The 22635-nt window shown below is 34.7% G+C and overlaps 2 protein-coding genes across 2 annotated transcripts; both read left to right on the top strand.

The window, feature by feature from the left end:
• The first annotated feature begins 8445 nt into the window (after positions 1–8445).
• LOC113731224 (D-ribulose kinase) lies at positions 8446–13115 on the top strand. Its single transcript, XM_027256368.2, has 9 exons — positions 8446–8739; positions 8894–9138; positions 9482–9621; positions 9717–9969; positions 10099–10231; positions 10871–10959; positions 11139–11416; positions 12524–12593; positions 12697–13115. Exons 1-9 carry the CDS (start codon positions 8673–8675, stop codon positions 12898–12900), a joined length of 1479 nt encoding a protein of 492 aa, XP_027112169.2. The 5' UTR covers positions 8446–8672; the 3' UTR covers positions 12901–13115.
• Positions 13116–19534: 6419 nt separating this feature from the next.
• On the top strand, positions 19535–21875 carry LOC140035844 (uncharacterized). Its single transcript, XM_072077233.1, has 4 exons — positions 19535–20274; positions 20759–20896; positions 20996–21137; positions 21211–21875. Exons 1-4 carry the CDS (start codon positions 19622–19624, stop codon positions 21409–21411), a joined length of 1134 nt encoding a protein of 377 aa, XP_071933334.1. The 5' UTR covers positions 19535–19621; the 3' UTR covers positions 21412–21875.
• The last annotated feature ends 760 nt before the right edge of the window (positions 21876–22635 follow it).

Below are 22635 nucleotides of genomic sequence, written 5' to 3'. Positions count from 1 at the left end.
AAAAATCACAGAATTGAAGAATTCAGTAACGTGGTGCGGGGAGGTGGAGTTTAAACTGCGTAGTGCGCAGCGGTAGCCCGCGCTGAAGGTAAGGGGTTTTCAGTTTTTACGGGCAGTATTTTGAATAGTGAGAAGTAAAATGAGCGGGAATAACAGTGGCATCATTTGAAAGTTAAGGGCATTGTTAGTCAAGTGTTAAGTGGAGTAACTAATTTGAATGGATTAATACCCGGTAATATTCGGAGTCTTGGACCAAACGGTTTATTGCCAGCAGGATAATCCGACCGCGTCCCAAAGTTGCTGGGTGCATCTGGTAGTTTATTGATTGAAATCATCAATTTTAGAAATACACACAATTTTTAGCTAAGTTTGCAAATGCCTTACTTTTACATTTATTTATATGATGCATAAACGTAGGTTCCATCAAATACAAACAAATACTTGGTTCGAAATAAATTCCCTTAAACACGTCATCTTTGTCTGTCTTTCCATGAAATGGTTTAAAATTTCTCATTACTAGTTGGTCAATTTTCAGAATTACACGGTGATGACTATTTAAAGGGTTTTTTTTTTATATATATATATTTCATGCATTTTTCATTTATACCAGGAACAATTCACATTATTGATTACATCTTTGCAACTAATATGTTTTCTTGATTCAACTTTATTCAAAAAAAAATTTAAAAACATCATCATTTGGATTGTGTTACTTATAAAATATATGTCATACCATTTTCCGATGATAGGACTGGATGTATATTGAATGAAAAAGGTAGTTGAAAATTTGGTTACCAAATAAATAAAAATATATGCTAAATGAAAAAGGTAGTTAAAAATGTTACAGAACATTCCAATTACTCATATATGCTAAATCCTACTTCATAATTTTTTGCTAAATTTACGAATATATTAAACTTGAACTAAATGGACAATAATTCCATCTAATATGTCATCTTTTTTATATTGTAATTAAATAAATTTCAAATTCTAATTAACAATGCGATTGTAGTTGGACTTTATTTATTCATTGATGTATTTTCAATTTTGCACAGTTCCTTCTCCTTTTTTTCTTTTCTCCTGATCTTACTTTAGTATGTGACAAATAAATGCCAAATGTTAATTTAACAAGTGATATAAATAATGTTCGTGTAATCAAATTTTTTGACAACATTAAGATCATAGGAAGTTATCAACATAGAAGAATAATCAATATATGATACTTATGCATCGTATATGATAATCAACTAACTACTAAGTAGTTTTTTATTAAGAATTTTTAAAAAAAAAGAAAGAAACTAACTATTAAGTATTATCTCAATGACAAAATGCCGTTGAGGACAAGTCTGCAATAAGTGGACAATAGTATGTTGGGATTTTGAATTTTTTACGTTTAAAATTGAAATAAAATATTATATATTTTTTAAAGGAAAGCAATTAACCGTTTCGAGGCAAGGAGAGGCGTGGTGACGAATCCTGCCTATCGCGGCATAACGACTGACGACCCATCGCTGATTAAGTTGAACTTTTTTGTTTTGCGTCAGATTTTGGCCAGCTTCTTGTTTAACTCCTCTCCTTTGCGGGATTTTCTTTTTTTTTTTTTTTTTTAATAACTTGTTGTACAGCAGGCTTATTAGCCAATGGTACATGCCGAACAACATGAAAGAGAATGAATTCGGGCTCATAGTTTGTACAGATTCAGGAGTGTTTTGAACGAACTCGATTTGTCTACAATCTTATCAGGGAAATATTATTTGCATTCAATCTTTTGTTAATTACACTTTCGCTATTTGTTTTATCATATAATATAATAAATGAAATCCATATAATAAAAATGATCATAAGAGCGTGATTAATAACTATAGAAGTGCAAGTATTTTCTTCTTATTAAAGTCTAAAATCAAGATGACTCTCGGAGAATAAAGCTATGAAATCAATAATGTACATCTAATTAAAACTTAATCACATTGGCAGTGTCGTTACCGAAATTCCTTGCTTAAGACAAAAAAAAATCCAGAAACAAATGCAAATTCGTAAAATTCTTGGTTAAATGGATTTAAAACAAGGAAAGACTGCCAATTCGGTCCCTCACATTTAAAATCAACAAAATTAGCCCCACAGATATTTTTTTTTTTAAAATGTCCTTTTGGTCCTAGAGCTCATTTTTGCTGACCAAAAAATGTGCGCTACCCCACGTACCTATAATTGCCAAGACAAAATGGAATACTCAATTTTCATCTGGGTTGCAGGTGCAACCAACCTATTGTTAAGGACACGGCAAAAAAAAATATAGATAAACAACTCCGGTATAAAAGATCATAATTGGTGCGTAAGAGCGGATTGTATGCCACTGCTAATAAACACCAAAATAGTGATATTCATTGGATCAAGAGCACCCCCTTAGTAAAAGTTTTCATAGTTAGTTAACCAATATGAGGATCTCAATTGTGCAAGAAATAGCTATTATGTGTGAAGAGTTTGGTTGGATGAATATTGAGAGAAAAGGGAGGTCACATGTTTTTTTTTTCTTGGTGAAGGGAAACGAATTTTGTTCCCATTTTGACTTTAAATTTATAGACATCTAGGGGAGATAGGCAAGCTTTTTTTGGTTAGAAAACTAACCAAAAAGGACTTTTGGGACCAAGCGCAAATTTTTTGTTTTTGATGGAAATTTTTTTTTTTTTTGCTAATTTTAAATGTGAAGGACTAAAAAAGGTTTTTTTTTTTTTCAAAATGTGAGAGAACAATTTGGTAAATTTATCTAAAAAATAAATAAAAGATAGCCCTTCACTTCATGTATTCTGGAAGCGTAGTTAAAAATGAGGGAAAAATAACAAGAAGCTATTTGAAAGCAAATTAATACTCATTAAGCTTCGCATATCAAAGATGATCAAATTAACAATCATGCCACCATCAGCATTGAGTATTAAGCTAACAATTAACCAGGGTTGAGATTTATATAATCACAGGTTTGATTGTACAGTGCAATTAATGACGGGATTGGATTTAATTTGAAATTGACCGACTGATATTGATTATGTGACACACTTTTGAAGGAAAACCAAATTTTGTTTGTAGTTTTTACGAGTCTTTGGTTTTCACATACATTGTAGGAGTATTAATACTTTTATCTGTTGTTGATATTTACAGCGTACCATACAATTAAAACTAATAGTTGTGAAAACCCCGAATCCCAATTAAGTGGGCAGCACGAGACTGTGGACCATACCCAAGGCTTATCTTAAATTTTGAGTGATAGTATAAAAGACATGCACATGCTAATGTATAAAATCTGTTCTACATACTATAATTTGAGAGTTATGGAAACAAACATATTGCTTACAAAGACGATAGCCCAACGAGCGTGTATGGGACAAGAAGGAGAAAGGAGAGTGTGTACGAGACTGGTACCGTTGCCGTTGCATAGCATGAAAGTATAGCCTCGTTTGGAGTTGCATGGTAAAAAACTATTTTTAAGGCGTTTCGTGAATATCATTCTATAAAATTAGGAGTGAAACTTTTGGTGTTACAAATATTTTTAACAAAAAACTCAAATTTGATATTTTTAGGGTAGTTTTTGTGATTTAAAAAATAAAATATTAAATTTAATCATTTTATCCTATATTATTATAAACTAAATAAAGAGATAAATATATTAAAAAATGTTCAAATCACACGTTGTCCAATACAATAAACACTTATTGGATTATATCTCCAAAGAGCATACTTAAAAGCAATTAATAACTACTTTTGGAAAAAATGTTTTTTAATAAATTACTGCAACTCCAAATGGACCCTATGCGGGTTTTGAGTTTGGATTATAAATAATCAACAAATATACCCAGACTTTAACATTCTTAATAATTTTACTGGATTTAGGTCAAGATATGATCTAAAAAACTTGAGAAGTTGAAACATAATAAACACGTACAAATTGTGATGAAGTCTTTGGTAGGTGATTTGTGACATAAGAACTACTTTAAATCACTTAGTGCACCAATAACGTGCCTTGCATTTCCTCTCCTTTTAATTTTTTGTTTTTGTCAATTACATCGGCATGCATATATGCGATTTTTTTTTTTATTTTTAAAGGAGGAGAGACGGCAAACGGATTTCTTTCGCCGAACAAACACACTTTTACATACGAAAAAGCAAGGTGGTTACTTTCAGGTAATTTACAGATACTAATTGCTTGGGAGTTGGCCCAATTCCCAAACTTTCTGCTCCACGGAGTACCCAGACCCGAACGAACCCCTGTTCTTACTACAAATTAATAACCACGCCGCCATCAGGATCGGATGCCTCAAAACGTAATGAATATCGGGAGTTGGATCAGATCAACAACCGTCTGCCTTTGCAGCATCTACTTTTTGGCCTCTCTCACGTGAAAATGGTGAGGGTTTTGGTGATAAAATTGGACCATAACCGTGCCTTTGGAGTCATTTCAAGCATGCCAGGATTAAGACGCCAAACAGAGATAAAATTTAGCTGGTATTCGGCTTTCATGAACTCGTGATTGACAAAATTCGCCCGTATATGTATTATGGACATATTATCAATAAGTTTCGAAAAGATCGCTGGTAGCTTCAGGACGAATAATGAAACCAATCAGGCTTGCTACGAATTACTCCATCTTAATTGCACCAAACATGAAACCTACCACTAATTTTTTTTTTCCTAACGATAATGAAACCTACACACCAAAATGTTTGTCAACCAACCCACGCACGCGAGATACACAGCCAGTTCACTGAAGTTGCATATTGTTTTAAAAAAAATGGTATCGGATTACTACCCCAACCTACCCCCCAAAAAATTTAAAAATTTAAAAATAGAAAAAATATTTTTAGGACCAGTTTTTAGTGGTGGTGGTTAAAATAGCAAGTTAATTAGACTGTGTTTGGGGGAGGATTAGATTAGGTGACGAGGTGTAAGGAATTATAAATAAAAGACTCTGAATTTAAGATTTTTTTTTTATATAAAAAAAAGGACGAGTGTCTACCCTTCTATCGCAGAAAAGCTAATACAAACGTTCGACGTGGAAATCAATCGAGCACGAAATGATCTGGTGATGAATATTGAGAAGTGCACGAATAAAGACGAGGTAAACGTCGAGAAGCAACGCGCTACGCTTCTCGACGTTTACGTTCGTGCAACAATTTTTGGGGAATACTAATAGACAGAAACGTCGCATTCTTCCATCCATGATCAGGAGCATGCGGCTTTATTTATCCATCTCCATAGCCAAGTATAGAAAGAGTAGAGAACGATTATTGGTTTAGTTATTATATGCTACTTAAGATGGACTTATGTTCAATTAACTAGAGCACGAGAGATTAATCTAATAACTTTTGAGAGAGAGAAACAGCGATTGTGTTTTAATTATTTTTTAAACTTTTAAAAACTAATTTTTAATTTACATATATGATATCGTAAAAAAAAAAAAAATACTATAATAATTACTTCAAATAATAATCTATACAAAGATGCTTGAATGATACGCTATTCAAACGTCGAGTTCACAATTGCTTGCGCTCGGACAATGAGTTGCTCTGGCTTAATAATTCTTTTTGCATTTCTGGTTGATATTCTACAAAGAGGAGTAAATTCGAAAGAGTAGTGTAAGACAAGAAGGATAGGTGGTGTGGGGAGTTCCTAACTTCCCAATTCCCATCATTAACCCATCATATTTCTTCTATAGCTTGACAGCAGCACATGCAACCTTTTTACTACTATAGTAGCCTGTGGTCCTTGCGTGCGATCGCAATGGGACGGGGCTGGGGCCTTCAGCATCATGTATGTTGTGAATTGCATATTTGTATGCCTAATCTTTTTTTTTTTTGGGTCCAAATTAACTCTTGGGCATTAGCTCAATTGCATTAGTCTTTACAATGTTTGTTGATAAGATATAAAGGAGTTTTTCGTCCAATATCAATGCGTGCAAGTTACTTTTAGCCACACCATTTTTTAAGCTAATGTTGCTACTTTGGAGGTTGATGGATTAATATTCCTTACAGTAAAGATTTAGATTCATGAACCTTATCCCTGTTCACAATTGAACTCTTGTACTTTAGAACCGAGATTTTTTTTTTTTTTTCTTTTGTACTTTCTTCAGGGCCTTTCAACCGGTGAAAAAAAATGTGCTGTGGTTTTTTTTTTTTTGGCGGGGTGGGGGAGTTATCTTAAGCTTGTCCACGGGCCCTTAAAAAATTATGGTTAACTTTTTATGTGTTGATAGTGTAGTGTTTTTTTTAACGCTATTATTTTTGAACGTATACTACATGTCCACGATTTGAACTTTGAATTTAAATTCATGTTATGCGACATGATTTAAACATACTAGTGTAAAAAAAGTTAAATACTGCACAGTATATCAAAAGTTATCCAAAAAGTTATTTCTTCCATCACAGAAAGACAAGTTCATTTTTCTCTTGTGATTATTTCAAATTATAGACGTCTTTCTTTTTTACATGGGCAGTTAGTTAACCAAACATTCTATTCTATTGATGAACCATTATAGGAGTAATAAATCCAAAACTAAACTTGTATTAAGGTATCGCATATGAGTAAAGTACTAAACAAAATTGATTACATTAACTTACATTTTTTAATCTAGGTAAAAGTGAAAGTGAAATCTATTTTTGTGGCAAGTAGGATTTTCTATAGGCTTTGGAACATTAGTTTAGGATGAAAAGTGGGCTGGGCCTTGGCGAATGGTGCATTCAGCCCAAGCCATTCATAAACAAACTTCGGCCAGAGGCCTGCACCTATAGTTTAGAACGGATGGCTATCGCAGAAGAGCCGTCGACCAAAGTCGGCAATCTAGGCTTAGGTGCATTTGATAAAAATTAAATCTGAAATTTGAATTATAAATTTGTTAAATTGCTGAATTGTTATGTATTGAAATTTTAAAATTTGAGTGTATTCTTTATCATATGATAAGTAAATAATTCGGAATCACTTAATTAATTAAGATTTGTATTTTTTGTTATAAAACATGTCTAAACATATTAAAATTAAAATTTATTAAATTTAAATGTTGAATTAGATAATAAAAAAGGGGCCTCAGCCGGCAGAAAACCAAGGAGTTTACCTTTTTATTCTTTTCAAAATAAATTACTTAAATGGCACTTGAATTATTTAGTTTATATATTTTGGCCATCCAACTATGAAGTATATGACATTGCACCTTGAAAATGTAAGGACTGCATATTCTTAGTCCTTTCGTCAAATCTATCAGTCAATCCTTACAAAAGTTTTATCAAAACCACGTAGTTTTAAAGTTCTTGTTCTCCCAACTTTGTCTAGTAACTACTGAAACTACTAGTTGTCAGTTAAAGATAGTTAATCATGACTTGAATGCTATCATTCAAATGTCAAAATCTCATGAAAATACACACGTCTCCGTCAACATTGATGGCGGAAATTAATTGCGATAGCTAATATTGTACGCATTTTATAAGTTTAGGAGGCAATGTGACACACATAATAGTTAAAGGGGCAAAGGTATAAAAATTTAAAAGTTCTAGAGCCATTTAGGTAATTTAATCTTCACCCTGTCCCGTCAAGTGGTAGTTTTGGTGAAGTGAGTTAAACACGGAAATAACAATTTTTGAAGCATTTATTTAAAAAAAAATCTTACTTTAAGCAAAATCTATACAATATAAATATCTGAGCAATAACAGTTGATATAAACAATTTTGGTCCTTTTTAAAATTTTTAATCCTTATAAAGTTTAATTTTTACTCTAATTACCTTATCACATTTTTCAATAAAACTACATAAACACCCTACGTATTGTATCTACCAAATTACTATAATCATATAAATCAAAGTTTTTTCACAAAAATTTTATATAATTTTTTTATATGTAATAAATAAAATTTACATAAAATTGATTATTTTAATTATTCCTTAATTGCAGACACATTGGGTGTGCACTTAATGCTAATAGAATTAATATGATGGATACAAACTAAATGATGGTTCACTTTTTTTTTTAAAGATTCTTATCTTTACTCCATTACCTATATGTGGTGAAATTCAACCGCTTTTTTAGATATGAACTCATTACTTTATTCCTTGAAAGAAAATAAAATATCATAACGTACAAAATGAGTAATTTTATTTAAAAAATGGAAATAAAGAGCTAGGAACCAGGATCAATTATTGGATTGGCCATTTTTTTAAAAATAAAATTTTCAAATACAATACTACAGTAATATACAATAACTTAAAAAATATCTCATTTATACAATATATCAAATATTTTTAAAAAAATTTTATAATAAAAATTTTTCATATACATTATTATAGTAAAATTTTTTTAAAAAATTCTCAAAAACAGTTTAACCAAACGGAGTAAAATTTTTATGTGTTTGGATACCCAATTTTTTGGAGCACGAAGACTAATAAAACGGCCTACGGGTAATATTTCTCTTGTCAACCTTTATTACCATCATCTTAGTGGGAACGAAATCTTGGAGCGAGGCATCATAATTATTCTGGCAGTCCCGCCCTGCCAAGTTTTAGCCACCGCATAAAAATCCTGGGAACAACACACTTTCAGCTTCCGCAAATCGTAGCGGCTTCATCCATCTCCTAATCGTACACCACTACTCCGCTGGTCACCAATTTTATCCGCTGGAGCTGAGATAGAAAACGTCAAGAAAATGGTGACCTCTGTTTACGCGTCCCAAAGTCTGTTGCTTCTGGTCCAACCTTCATGCCTCAAACGGAGTAAGTCTTGTTCCTGCTTTCCGTTTTCAGACGCAAGTAAATGTAATAAGACGCTGCTCTGATAATTTGTGTTGTCTTTAATCTTTTACCTTTATTTTATTTTTATTTTTTATTTCTGGTGAAGCTGTCTTTAATCTTTACCTTAATGTTTCAGGACTTCCTACTTCAAAAAAGCTAATAATATCAAGTGGTTCAGTCTTTACAATTGGACACAAATCAAAATCAAAACAGCCAATGGTTACATTTCGGAATAGTAAAAGGGATGCTAATGCTGATTTTGAAGCGGGGAAGCGGCTTTATCTGGGGATGGACTTTGGTACCTCTGGAGCACGCTATGCTTTAATTGATGAGGAAGGGAATATACTTGCCGAGGGGAAAAGAGACTACTCTTCGTTTATGGTAGCCTGCCTTCGTTTATGGTTTGTTGATCCATATCATATATATATATATATATATATATATATATATATATATATATATATATGTATATGTATATATATTTTAAAGTTAAGTTGGTCTTCCCGTATATTGTTGCTTAAAGGTAAGGTAGAACCGTAGAAGTATAGCAACTTGAATTTCAAGAACTGAATTAATTAACTAATAAGTGTTGGCACGGGGTTTAAATTGGGATTAAGAAGTGAATTTACAAGGATTATTTTTCTTTCTTTTTTGGGATTAAGAAGTGAATTAATTTGTTTACTCCATCACTAACACCTGGAGCTGGTTTTTATCTTCTAGAAAGAACAAGGAAAAAGTTGATTTGGTGCAGTCCTGGAAAAAGACACTCTTCTCGCTCCTCGGAGATGTCCCTGTGAGTCTTCGGTCAAATATTGCATCCATTTCCGTTGATGGAACTTCTGCCACAACCATGATCATAGATGGGTAGATACTTCGTAATTTGACTTCATTTTTATTTTTTTTTCTCTGCTTCACAAATTCCCTACTTTTGACTAAAATCTGCTCCAATGTAAATTTAGCAAAACTGGAGAATCTTTATCCAAACCATTTCTCTACAACGACAGTTGTCCTGATGCTTTGCCATTGGTAAAGTCCATTGCTCCTGAGAACCACACAGTATGCATAGGATCTTCTACGCTTTGCAAGCTTGTATCCTGGTGGAACTCTTGTGGTTCAAATAAGGATTCCGTGGTGCTGTTGCATCAAGCAGATTGGTTGTCGTGGCTCCTTCATGGCAAGCTGGGAGTTTCTGATTATAATAATGCACTGAAGGTATTATGTTATTCATTCCCAATCTTCTCCCCCCCCCCCCCCCCGCCCCCCACAAAGCCATTGGGACTGCCGGAAATTGCATTGAGATTTTTGCGTCCCTTTACACATTATTGGCCAATTCTCTCTCAGGTGGGCTACGATCCTGAAATTGACTCCTATCCACCTTGGCTGCTCGCTCAACCCTATTCTTTTGTTTTACCTTCAGTGCAAGCTCCTGGTACTCCAATTGGTTATATGAAAGAGGACGTTAGAACAAATTTTGGTACGCTTTTGTTCTACAACATTTTTGTCATCAGTAAATGATCATAAACCGGCTCATAAACCCAATATATCCCTCTTATATGCTCATGTAATTTTGGTCACCAACCAATATGGATGTGAATATTTATTTGTACTAAAATTAGTCTGTACCATCATTTATAGTTCTGATGTAAACATCCGCATTGATGTTATAAATTGCCTGCCCTTTTTCAACAGTCTGCATGTCCTTGTCTCGAGCGTTATGCCTATGAAGTTCTTTTTTAGATCTTTGCTAGTATGCAAAGATTTTCTTTCACTTTTAAGAGATCGAACTATTTTTCATTCATTATCATGTCATTTCTCTTGGTGACAAAACCATTGTCAAATTCATATTCAGTTATGACAGGAAATGAAGTTCCAATTAGGTAGTCTGTTTTCAATTCCCGACCAAATGATGCAGCTTTTCTTATTAATCTATGCTGGATAAAAGTGGTTAGAGTAGTACAAAGGACGTCATTTTTTCAGTTTGAAGTTTTGCATGATTATTAACCATGAGATACTCTACTAATGTATGATACAGCTTTCTACACTATGATCACCTCATCCCTTCTAGCTATTGGCATTTACAGTCTTGCCCTCATATCATGCATCATCTGGACAGGTTTCTCAGAGAATTGTGTTATCTGCACGGGAACAACTGATAGCATAGCCGCCTTTCTTGCAGCACGCGCTACTCAACCTGGAAAAGCTGTGAGGTTCTTCTTCATTTGTTTATATAATTCTGAAATCAGAAAGTTGTGTATTCTTGTTGCTTCATTGCTGTGCAAATTTGCTTAAAGGGCCGGCAGATTGGTGTAGTTTGTGCGTGGAACTTACCTCATCTTGTATCGAGTTTGCAAATAAAACATACTCAAATTGATTTTACTCAGGTCACGTCATTGGGTTCCACACTTGCCATAAAACTTCTTAGCACCAGAAGGATTGAGGATTCAAGATATGGGGTGTATAGCCATCGTCTTGATGATAAATGGCTCGTTGGAGGTGCTTCAAACACTGGTGGAGCTGTTCTTAGGCAGATGTTTACAGATGATCAACTGGAGAAACTAAGTGAAAAGATAAATTCTTCAGAAGCATCTCCTCTTGACTACTATCCCCTTCTGTCAGTTGGAGAGAGATTTCCTGTGGCAGACCCAGATATGCAACCCAGGTATGCAAAAGGTCTTGACGTTATGAGGAAATTAGTAAAAGAGTTTATAAATGGCATGATGATAAAAAAAAAGAACATATCTGCAAAATTTATGCCAATTCTTCAGTCCTTGATTCTAGTTAGCAAACTCATCAAAATTGAGAAATTCTGCTATTCCTGATTTTTGGTACTTACTAATTCCTCTGTTATGCATTACTATAATTAGAGCTGTGAGGAAACTATGTTGTGGGCTTGATTACCACGGTCTATAAATAAGCAAATGACTGAACCTTGGGTCTATTCTTGCAAGTTTGCGTTTGCTGCTGACATGCAGTCTGTTTATATGGAGAATCTGCAACTAATCATGTGTTTTACTGTACTGAAGCTTGGTTTCCTGATTATCCATTGGTGTTGATTAACTATTGATCTCCTGTTTGATGATTAATGGTGTATTCTGCTTCAAGTTGAATGAGCAACTTGGTACTGGTAAAAATGTTGAGTTTGAAGTTATTTGTACTCCTGAAATTTTGTAATCATGAGTTGCTGAATATATAACTGGGGTAGTATAGAAAGTTTCGAGTGGATGTGATTGCAAGGGCCAAAGAGCAATAGCTTTTAACTAATAAACTCAAATATGCTTTTATTTTACTCCTAACTTTTTGAAGCCGTGGTCTACTTCATACTCTTCTTACCCAGATCCAATAGCTTTGACAGTGAAAAGGGTGTAAAGGGAAAGAGAAAATTTAAGGAAAAAAATGTTGGTCACAAATATGGAGCCTGCTTGGGTTTCATTAGCCATCCTGGAGGCGACATTTTACTGATGTATCAAGGGCTTTGTTGTTCTACCTGTGGATTGTCTGTTATTGGTACTGTTGAGAACAAATGCAAATGGAGGGCTTCTTCAGAACTCAATATAATTATCATATTGTTTGCAGACTTTCTGCTTAGGATTTAAAGCTTCTTTCTCTGTTGCATTTGAGATTTTGTATGAAATTGAACATTCCTGTGCTTCTATAGTTAATTGACATTGCACAAAACATTCCACCTATAACAATGAGCTGCTAACTCTGTTAGTGGGTGCTCTGTTTCTTTCCCGTTTCCTCTAACATCAGCCACCTGCTTGTGCAGATTACATCCTCGCCCGGAAAGCGATGTAGAGTACCTGCATGGCATTTTAGAATCTATAGCCCGAATTGAGGTAGAGTACTTGCATGGCAGTCTCCTAAACCCCTCACTTTCCCTTTTTTTTTTTGTCATTTAAATATGCTTAGAGAGAGATCATTTACTTTGATATTGGATAGGCAAAAGGCTACAATTTATTGAAGGATCTTGGGGCAACCCCAGTTGAAGAAGTTTTTACAGCTGGAGGTGGATCAAAAAATGACAAGTGGATAAAGATTCGAGAAAGAGTGCTAGGATTGCCTGTGCACAAGGCGCTGCAGACAGAAGCTTGCTATGGAGCTGCATTATTAGCAATGAAGGGTTCCTCATTGAAAGGAAGGTAATTTAACTAGTAGGAAAATTTTAAACTTGTTATACTAGGATAAACGCCAGAAAAAATGATTGGTTATACCCCTTGTGTGTGTGTGTTTTCCCCTTTTTGGGTCTCATGACTCTCATCAATGTCTCCCTCTATCTAATAAATTCTGCGTTCCTAAATTGTCTAGTAACGATCACTCGCACTGTTTAGCAAAACCATCAATTTTGATGCCTTCATAGATGCATTAGGGGAATATTTACCCTGAGCCTGTAAGCTGCGGATAAAGCAGCAAGGGCATTTAGGTTGATAAGCGCAAAATGCTTGGTGAAATATATGCGCAGGCAAGCGAGCTCCTCATAACACCCCCTAAAAGGTCACCAGCTGGACCGTGGTTCGCTTTCGACTCTCTGTTGAGGAATTCCTGCCCCAGCCGTCTGAGTTGGGGAACGGGCGTTGTTACCATTCTTTTTATTTCCTTAATTAATTCGTCAAAAAAAAACTTTTGGATTAAGAATTTACCAGAATCGGAAGGGAACATGAGCCATGATCAGCTGCATTAGGTAGTTGGCGGTAGATATTCTGTATTTACTTTCTAATTACTTTTATCGTTTGTGTAAATCAAACCTCAAGTTTTTTACACGTTTGTTTGCTATTAATTTTTTAACAACTTTTGCTACAGAAATTCTAAAAAACTTATCAAAGTTTTTAACTTACACACTTCAAATCTAATACACAAAAAACTTTTCCTTCAACTTTTCTTCTTTTTCCTTTCCCACCCAACCCACCACATCCTCCGTCGCCGTCCATCACCTTCACCACCGCTTCCGGCGCTGGTCACTATTCCGGTTGCCAGTGCCAGCCTTCCTCTTTTTTTTTTTCCTCTCCCTCTCCCTCACCCCCTCTCCTCTTCCCCTCGCGCGACCGATTTGTTAGTGCTTCTTTTTTTTTTTTCTTTCTCCCTCCCCCCTCCTCTCTTGCCTTCCCCACCACCTTCCCCCTCCCGCTAGCTGCGATATGGTCGCGCGACTAGATCGCAAAGGGGAAGGGGGAGGAGGGTTGCGATCTGGTCGCATTAGGGGAGGGGGAATTGTGGCGAGGGAGGGGAGGAGAAGGGGAGGGAAAAAGCAAAAAAAAAAAAATTCCATGGCTATAGAGAGGGAGAGGGAGGAGAAGGCAGAGGTGCAGGGGTGGGGAAAGGGAAAGGTGTCGGGGGAGAGAAAAAGAGGGGCAGAGAGGGAGAGGGAGAGGGAGGAGAGGGCAGAGGTGTCGAGGGAGAGCAAAAGAGGGACAGAGGTGCTGGTTCTTCAAAGCAGGGGTAGAGGTGGCGGGGAAGGGTGAAGGAAGAAGAAGAAGAAGAAGAAGAGAGGAAAGAAAAGAGAAAGGAAAGAAAGAAAAAGAAAAAGAAAGCAAAGGAAAAAAAATGGTGACCATCTGCTGGTTCTTCAATGGCGGGACAGAGGTGACGAGGAAGGGAAGGGGGAGAGGAAGGAAGAAAAAGGAAAAGAAGAGAGGATAGAAAAGAAAAAAAAAAAAAAGTTTTTCATTTTAAAAAAATTTTCCAAAAAAACAGGCCACATTTATAAATTATCAAAAAACTCAAGTTCCAAACAGGCCCTACATTTTCCTGCCCCATGGTTTAGTCATATTACCAGTTAGATCTTGAGATTTGACCACATTACCTAACAACTCGTAAAATCATAAGTCTATGACAACTAGCCCCTTACTGTCAGTCAATCGCCGTTTGAAAATTGATTGGGTTAGCAAAAATACAAGTTGAATGTTCCAAATGCCCATCAACGAGTGACCTGTCTTAATTCCCTTTTTTGCCCTTTTCGCTATATTGTCAAGTGCCTTACCAAAAAAAATTTTGTTAAACTTTTTTATAATGTTAGTGGGACTATGGAAGGCCTTGAATTATATACTTCTCACTTACACTTATTTCCTCTTATTGCCCAATCCGCCAAACAAAAAATCTTAACATATTTACTTGTGACTACAGCTTTTAGCGGCAGATTCTTGCAAAGAGAGTTCTCAATATTTGTATTCCTATACCATCAGCCTCTTCTTTTCAAATAAATTAAATATGCTATCTAGGTTTTAGTGATCCAAGAACATGAGTTTTAAAAATCCAACATCAATCACCCGAAAAAAAGGAAAAAACAATATGCACAAAAGTCATGAGCATCATGCTAGTATGTCCATACCAAATCCTAGAAGCTAAAATCAAGTTGAATATGAATGCCTATATTCAATTATAACACCATAATATGAATAACTTACAACATTTCAATGCCTCTACATATTCTAGATCTTGCCCGAATTTCAATGTTTGCATATTATGTTTTTATACACGAGAAAGGAGAACAAAGAAAGGGCGTATAGGTGGTGGTGCCAATGGAGCAGGAGAATTAGGGGTGGCAATTCACATAATGAATTGTTTTTCTTGTTTTAGTTCTTTATCCGCTAATTTCTTCTACGAAAAAATAGCCTTTTATTATGTTTCTTTCTTTTTCCCAAATCTGTTAAAATAGGGCATTATTGTCATTTTATAGCATCAGTCAAGACTCAACAGAGTTAAGAAATCGTTACTAACAGGGGTACATAAAATTTAGTCAAGCTACAAGGCTTCTATGGTAATATTGACAAACCTCAAGGGGTGTGAATGTAATTAAACCTATTTTCGTCAACTTACGGCGCGGCCTATCTTTTTCAATTGGGATTTTGTTAGCAGTTTTTATTACCAAAATACTTGGTATTACTATTTTTAGGGCATAGACTATTACAATTTGGTTGTTTAAACAAATTCCAGCAAAACATTTGAAGGAAAAACAAAAGAGCGCGTGGAAGACACCCAAAAAAGTTAGGTAACTAGACCATGATTGTAATGCATTGAATGCAGGGATTCGGTAGTGATTTGGAAGGCACGCATGCTGTCTGAAGCTTCCGATGGCGAATGTTCCTTCGTTTCCCCAAGTGTACTTCAGAAAATCGATATCTAAACTCAACCGGCCGCCCCTGCCACCACCGACTTTGCTGTTTGCTTTACCTTTTTTTTTTTTTTTTTCTCCTGGGTGGTAATAGTTTGCTTTTCTTTTACTATATAAGTATATATATATATTTCTTTCTTTTTCGAAATCTTTCCAGTCCATTTTATTACCGATTGATCTGTACTCTGGCCCCATAGTTGTGGGTTATGCAAAAGAATCAATCCATAAAAATAGGATGAAGGTTGCACCCCTCCCCCTTTTTTTTTTGGTTACAATTTTTCTCTACACCCTCTATTTGGGAAATTCTACACCGCGAATTAGCCCTAAAAATATCTCGCCATGTTCCCTGGCATTGTCTATCGATGTAAAGTACTCCCTCCGTCCCGTTTTAGTAGTCTTGATTTTTTTTTCATACAGATTAAAAAAATATAATTAATTTAGTTGGAAACATAAATTTAGATTAATAATTTCCTAAAATACTCTTATGCTAATTACGAAGAGTGCCAATCTATATCAGTTACAGCTAATGGATTAGTATTGAAAAAACTCAATGTATTCAATGTAGTGTATTAGTATTTAATAACGATGTATTAATAATAATATATTTAATAAGGGTATTTTAGATAATTTGAACGATTATTACATTTTTTAATGGAAAAGTGGACTACAATTTGAGACAGACAAAAAAGGAAAACAAGACTATCAAAGTGGGAGAGGAAGTAGTAAATTATTACGTGTAAATTTAACAAGGCACTCCTCGAAGTTCGAACCTTTAGATATTTACCTGATAGTGGAGACCTCATGATCGTGATTTTCGTCCAGGACACTCCCCATCCACATTATCAAGAGATATCCAAAAACCACTAATGAATTTTTCATTCATGGTAACTGAAGATTAAAAGTTCAACACACAAACTCAATCAAACTGTGGTTTATCTTTAGTTAAAGATTTTTAAACAATTGAAGTCGTAGGTTGATGTTTTTATACCTATAAATAGCTTACTATTATCATTAACTTCCATCAAATACTTGTACACTTCAAATGACGACAAGTACATGAGAGAGAAGAAGACACAAAAGGAAACAAAGAAAACTTAATAATAAGTAAATATTAAGGATAATCTTTCGAGTAAATCTTATATGCATTGACAATATATACATTTTTACCGTTAGATTCATGATATATATGTAAAAGTCGGAGTTTAAATTTAAATTTTGCACAATTATCATTCATCAAATACTGACGGTACGGACAAAATTAATCCTAATATTTAAATATAAATCATGAGGTTAATTGAGTACAGACCTAACCGTCAGAGAGGTAAAACGCAACAAGAGCCACAGTTCATAGAAAGTTAAAGTTACAAGTGTACCTACAAGACGTTTTAGATTTCTCAACTTTACAGTATATAAGAAATGACAACAAAGGAGCTTATTATTGTAATCGACTTTTTAAAGTAGCTTATGTAACTGTTAGACTTAGGACGTTTTAGTCTGCGCGCAGCGCATATGTCACATACTAAATTTTTTTATTTGCATAATTGATTTTTTAAAATAATATTTCGTTTGTATTATAAATATATTTTTTAATTTATTATTTTATATTTTTAATTATTTTTTATTTTATATACATCACATTATAAAAAATATTATAATAATTATTTCAAATAATATTCAAGAGAAATATCCTAACATTAGATATCACACTTGAACAAGATTGTGATACATTTAAGTACGTTTTTCAATGATTTCACAACAAAATTCAAACCAAAAAAAAAATGAAAATGATAGTCATATTTACGTAACTCATGTTCCTTTCAATTTCAATGTAAAAGGAGATTTCAAATTGGAGATCGTTGGCCTTTACGAATGATGTCATATGTGCAACTCTTCCTAATTTATACCCTTCAAATTTGTATCACCTATTTTTTTCTAAATTATACACTAATTTTTTTAAAACTGTAATACCTTTTATATTTGGGTAAGTTATACTACTATTAAAATAAGGGTTACCCATTTACATGTTTCTTCAAATGACGAGATAAATTTGATTAAGAAACAAACAACCTAGATATTATTGATTACATGACATTCGCTACATTAATAGTAGAGGTGTCAAAATGGGTGACTTAGGCGGGTTTGGGTTGGGTAAAATGGGTAATGGGTATAAGTGAGTCAAATCATTTATACCCATTTAATTAGATGGGTATAAATGGGTTAGTCAAAAAATGAATTGGATAACCCAATTACCCATTTATAACTCATTTATTTTAACTTTTTGCAAACTCATTTAAATTCATTTTTGCAAACTCATTTAAATTCATTTTTGCAAACTAAGTTATCAATTTATACCACTCTTTGTACCCATCATTAGTTTTAAATATTTACTTATAATGTTCAATAAACATAATTACCAATTTTTTTCATTTATACTCTATGTCACAAAATTACCTATTATTTAATAATTGAATAATACGAATATAAAAATTTGAATTAAGTACTATAAAAATTAATATAAAAACTTAATCCAAAAATTTTGAACCCCTAACATTTTTTTCATATATAAATTTAAAATTTCATTTTATAAAGATAAGAAAATAGGCTAAAATTTATCATAAATTGGTAATGCTAAAAAATGAGCAAGTTAACAAACTAAGAAAAAATAAAATAATAAGATAAAACCAACAAATAATAATAATAATAATAATGTTAACATAATGACAAAATGAAAATTTTGGAAAAAAAAAAGGTAGGGGAAAAGAAGAGAGTTGGAGAAAGAGAATTTTAAATGGGTTAATTGAGTTTGATGGGTTATCCAATAATACCCATTTAATAAATGGGTATTATTGGATAACCCATTTATACCCATATACTCCCTCCGTCCCACTTTGATAGTCCTGTATTCCTTTTTCATCTGTCCCAAATTATAGTCCACTTTCCAATTAAAGAATGTAGTTGTATTTTAATTTTCCTAAAATACCCTTATTCAATGTAAGTAGTTATTACTATAAACCTACCCATTTAATGAGAATTGATTCTTTTTTTTACCATCAATTCAAGTTCCCATAAATTTGTACCATATTTAATGTGAGGGTATTTTAGGAAAATAGCAATCTAAATTTACTTTTCCAATAAAGTTAACTATTTTTTCTTAAACTGTGTGAAAAAAGAAATAGGACTATCAAAGTGGGACGGAGGGAGTACAAAACTTTAAGATACCCATACCCATCTATTCATAGGCGGGTATGGGTAAATCTAGTTAATTGGGTTGATTTGCTACCTCTAATTAATAGTATCAATTTTGAAAAATTAAACATTCTCTAGTGCATGATATTTACAATTGTGTCTAGTATCAAGTTTGGTATTTATACGCCCAGGAAAAAAAAAGGTTTGGTATTTATTATTTTTATATATTCTTACAAGCTATTGTTAGGGTGAAAAAATTCTGCAAGAAATTACCAGATCCTAAAAATAGTACGAGTGAATTATTTTACTAGTTGGTTAACAAAAAGTCTAGGAACTTTTTAAGGTACACAAGATACTCTCCAGAGTCCAGTGCTCTCTCTCTCTCTCTCTCTCTCTTCTCGGGTTCATTCCTTCTGGCTTTCTGTATATTAGAGTATTTGCGAGCCTCGAGATTATACCTATCAACTTGTACGTCTTCCCACCTCTTTTCCTCTCCTTGGTACTAAATAAAAAATGGCTCGCTTTTGATCATTTCCAAATCTTTCTCGTCTCTTCTTCTTCTTCTTCTTAACCATGGCTGCAGCTCCCAAGCGTCTCAATCCTCAAGCTCCTGAATACATGCCCTTATTCAACGCCTCGTCCATCACTGCTCACTTAAATAATCTTTCGTTAATACACGGACCAAGCTCCTCCCCCATACCAGCGCCGCCTGCCTTCCCAACTTCCTGCATACCTTTTCTTCATCCAAATCAGCCAGCTTTCCATCTTCCGCCTTACATCCACAATGAACCCTTTTACACTGACTCCTTTCTTCTACACCAATCCAGTTACTTCCCTCTTCCTCCTCCACCACCACCACAGGATGATGCCGATATAGATGTCTCACCAATTTCACCACCGGCGGTGTCTTCTCCTCTTGCAACAAGTGAGCCAGTAAGAAGGGGTCCAAGAGTTATCACTCATAAACAGTATTATGAGCCAAAGCTTTCCAGGGCGAGAGCTGGAAGAGGTGGCTCTTGGCTAAATGGTAGGGGAAGAGGAGGAGGGTCTCGAAGAAGAGGAAGCTCTAGGGAATGGCTGAGAAGAAGAGGATCTAGTCCTTCTATGCTTGAAGAACGGAGAGGCTACCAGAGCAGGATTTATGTAGAGAAGCATGGCACCTTACCACTTAGAAGCTACGAAAAGAGAACTACTGTCATGATCAAGAATATACCTAATGAATACACGTACTAGTACTACTGAACTCCTTTGCTCACTCTACTTTGAGTATTAAACTCTTTCATTTATTCCCCTCATTTAATACTTAACATCAGGCCGAAAGTTAAATCGCTGAAGGTGGCTGTTAGTATTAGAACTTGAAGATTCGACAATTTAATGCCACTGTACCAAGTTTTATAAAGTGATGTGTTTCTTGCTGCTCCACTTTCTATTCTGTGTCTCTTTTTCCCTTTTTTGGGTCAAAATTCTATTCTGTGTATCTTGCTTACATGCAGTTACATTTTGTTTGTTCTTCTTTTTGGGGTAATATCTGTCTGTTGCTTGTTTTAATTACTAGTTCGTCACTTCAGTGGGAAGGCAAAACGGGGTCTGACATTAGGATAGGAGTACTAATTCTGTATGCTTGAAAGAAGCTTTTGTTTCTGATTCTTTACTTATCAGTTGGATTTTCTACCTCGTACATCTAATAGCTTCGGCAACTGAAATCTGTAGTCGGTGGATGCTTGTGGAGTTCATGGACAAGCATTGCGTGCTGGAGAATAGAAAGACTGAGCAGGGGATTACGTCTATAGAAGCTGAACAAGAACCTCTTTCAGCTTATGATTTCCTGTACTTGCCCATTGATTTCGGGTAAGCCTCTATACATTCTCCTCTGGGCTTTCTGTGTCCTTTAAGTTTGCAATTTCAAATGAACTAGCGACATAATCTTTATTTTGGTGGGTTTTGCAGAACTGGAAAGAACAAAGGCTATGCATTTGTGAACTTCACTGAACCACAAGCTGTATGGAAATTTTTTAAAGAATGTGACTCTACAAAATGGGATTTCAAGGATTCTCCCAAGACCAGAAAAATTGTCTGTGCAAGTATCCAGGTAAGTATCTAGGCACTGTTTTCTCTTTTTTAACTTGGCCTCGGTTTTGTACCTAAGTTATGCTATTGATCAGGGTAAAGAAGCACTAGTTAGACATTTCCAGAAGACTGATTTCGAATGTGAATCAGACGAATTCCTACCCTTGTGCTTCAGCCCACCTAGGGATGGTTCCGGGGATTCGGTCAAACTCACCCCTATTGGAAATGTTGGAGGGAGATATCTCAGCAACGGCTCTGGACGCTATCACCAAACCAAGCATCGCTTCCTCGTTTGAGTTTCATCGTTTGGTTACCCGGAGCAAACCAGGCATGCATCAAGTGTTCTTTTACGTCGCATTCGTGGTTTGAGTAAAAGATTTCTTCTCCTCCACTGCAGTCTTGCGTACCCTTTTTTATCTTTTCCAGTTGTGGTGCCCTGCTGACGATGCAAACTCGTTGTCTGGTGCTTACTGCTTAGACCTTACATCCGTTTTGCTAGTTTGAGTGGTCGTCGCAGTCTTCAAAAAGACTTGAAATTTTAGAGTGGTCGATTAGGGTTTTCAATGTTTGTAACAAAAGAGGGTGGATCCTGGCACCTGAATCTCTGGTTAGCAATTAGGTCAGGTGATTGGTTCCACCCTATGTTAGGCTTGTGATATGAAGTATGATGCTGTTGGATATGGTGCATCTTTTATATAAACACTGCGAGATGTAACAAATAAAAGCTGCAAAACTCCAAGGCTCTGCAGCCTTATTTATAGTTTTAGCACGTATAATTCAGGTTTCTGTTTATGGATATTGCACTTTTTAGTTAGGTGAGGCAGGTAAATGTTGCCATTCGATTCAAGGTTTTTGTGTCTGACACTACTCAGTCAATTCAACAAAAAGCTAGTTTTGTTTTTAGCACAATCACAAAATGTTCTTGTTTGGTTTAGCTTTTGATTTTCTGTTCTCATTTACATTTGGACTGGGACTACACATCTCCAGGACGATCAAATGGTTTGGGGTCTTTTTGCTAGAATTCCCAGGTCTTCCAACAGTGGTTGATAGACATTCCGAACTGTCCGGAAAATGAACTTTTGGCACCATCTATCTTTAACAAATTTTGATGTTTGATGATATCTTTCTAAGCTCTGCGGTTAACCTTTCAAGTCATATCACTTCAACCAACTGCAAAATCAGCGTTTTTGGTGGCAGCTCGTCTTGGTTTAGGCTTTAGAGAAGAGTGGAGACGTTGCATGTAGCCTTTGCAAGTTGTTCTGCGTATTCACAGGGGATAATTTCATATACCTCCCTTGAGATTTTTAATAATTTCATTCAGCTCCCTTGAGGTTTTGAAAATTTACACATACCTCCTTTGTTATTTGAAATGACATATTGCCCTTAACTATTTTAATGAATTTTTGTATGCTTATATTTAGCATGACTTTTCAAATTTTTTTTTCATTCTTTTTCCTTTTTTTTTTGCCAATAAAATTATAGAACTACCACTATTATTTCTAATTTATATTATAATCAAA

This window comes from Coffea arabica, chromosome 2c (assembly GCF_036785885.1).
Source record: "Coffea arabica cultivar ET-39 chromosome 2c, Coffea Arabica ET-39 HiFi, whole genome shotgun sequence".
Classification (NCBI taxonomy): Eukaryota; Viridiplantae; Streptophyta; class Magnoliopsida; order Gentianales; family Rubiaceae; genus Coffea; species Coffea arabica.
Note: the sequence above shows the minus strand (reverse complement) of the source record. Positions and strands in the feature narration are given on the sequence as shown.

Excerpts from the sequence above, each read along its gene's own strand:
- LOC113731224 (XM_027256368.2), top strand. The coding sequence starts at position 8,673 with ATGGTGACCTCTGTTTACGCGTCCCAAAGTCTGTTGCTTCTGGTCCAA. Across the intron at positions 11,417-12,523 it reads GACCCAGATATGCAACCCAG|ATTACATCCTCGCCCGGAAA; the intron begins GTATGCAAAAGG and ends CTGCTTGTGCAG. Across the intron at positions 12,594-12,696 it reads AATCTATAGCCCGAATTGAG|GCAAAAGGCTACAATTTATT; the intron begins GTAGAGTACTTG and ends GATATTGGATAG.
- LOC140035844 (XM_072077233.1), top strand. The coding sequence starts at position 19,622 with ATGGCTGCAGCTCCCAAGCGTCTCAATCCTCAAGCTCCTGAATACATG. Across the intron at positions 20,275-20,758 it reads AATATACCTAATGAATACAC|TCGGTGGATGCTTGTGGAGT; the intron begins GTACTAGTACTA and ends TGAAATCTGTAG. Across the intron at positions 20,897-20,995 it reads TACTTGCCCATTGATTTCGG|AACTGGAAAGAACAAAGGCT; the intron begins GTAAGCCTCTAT and ends TGGGTTTTGCAG.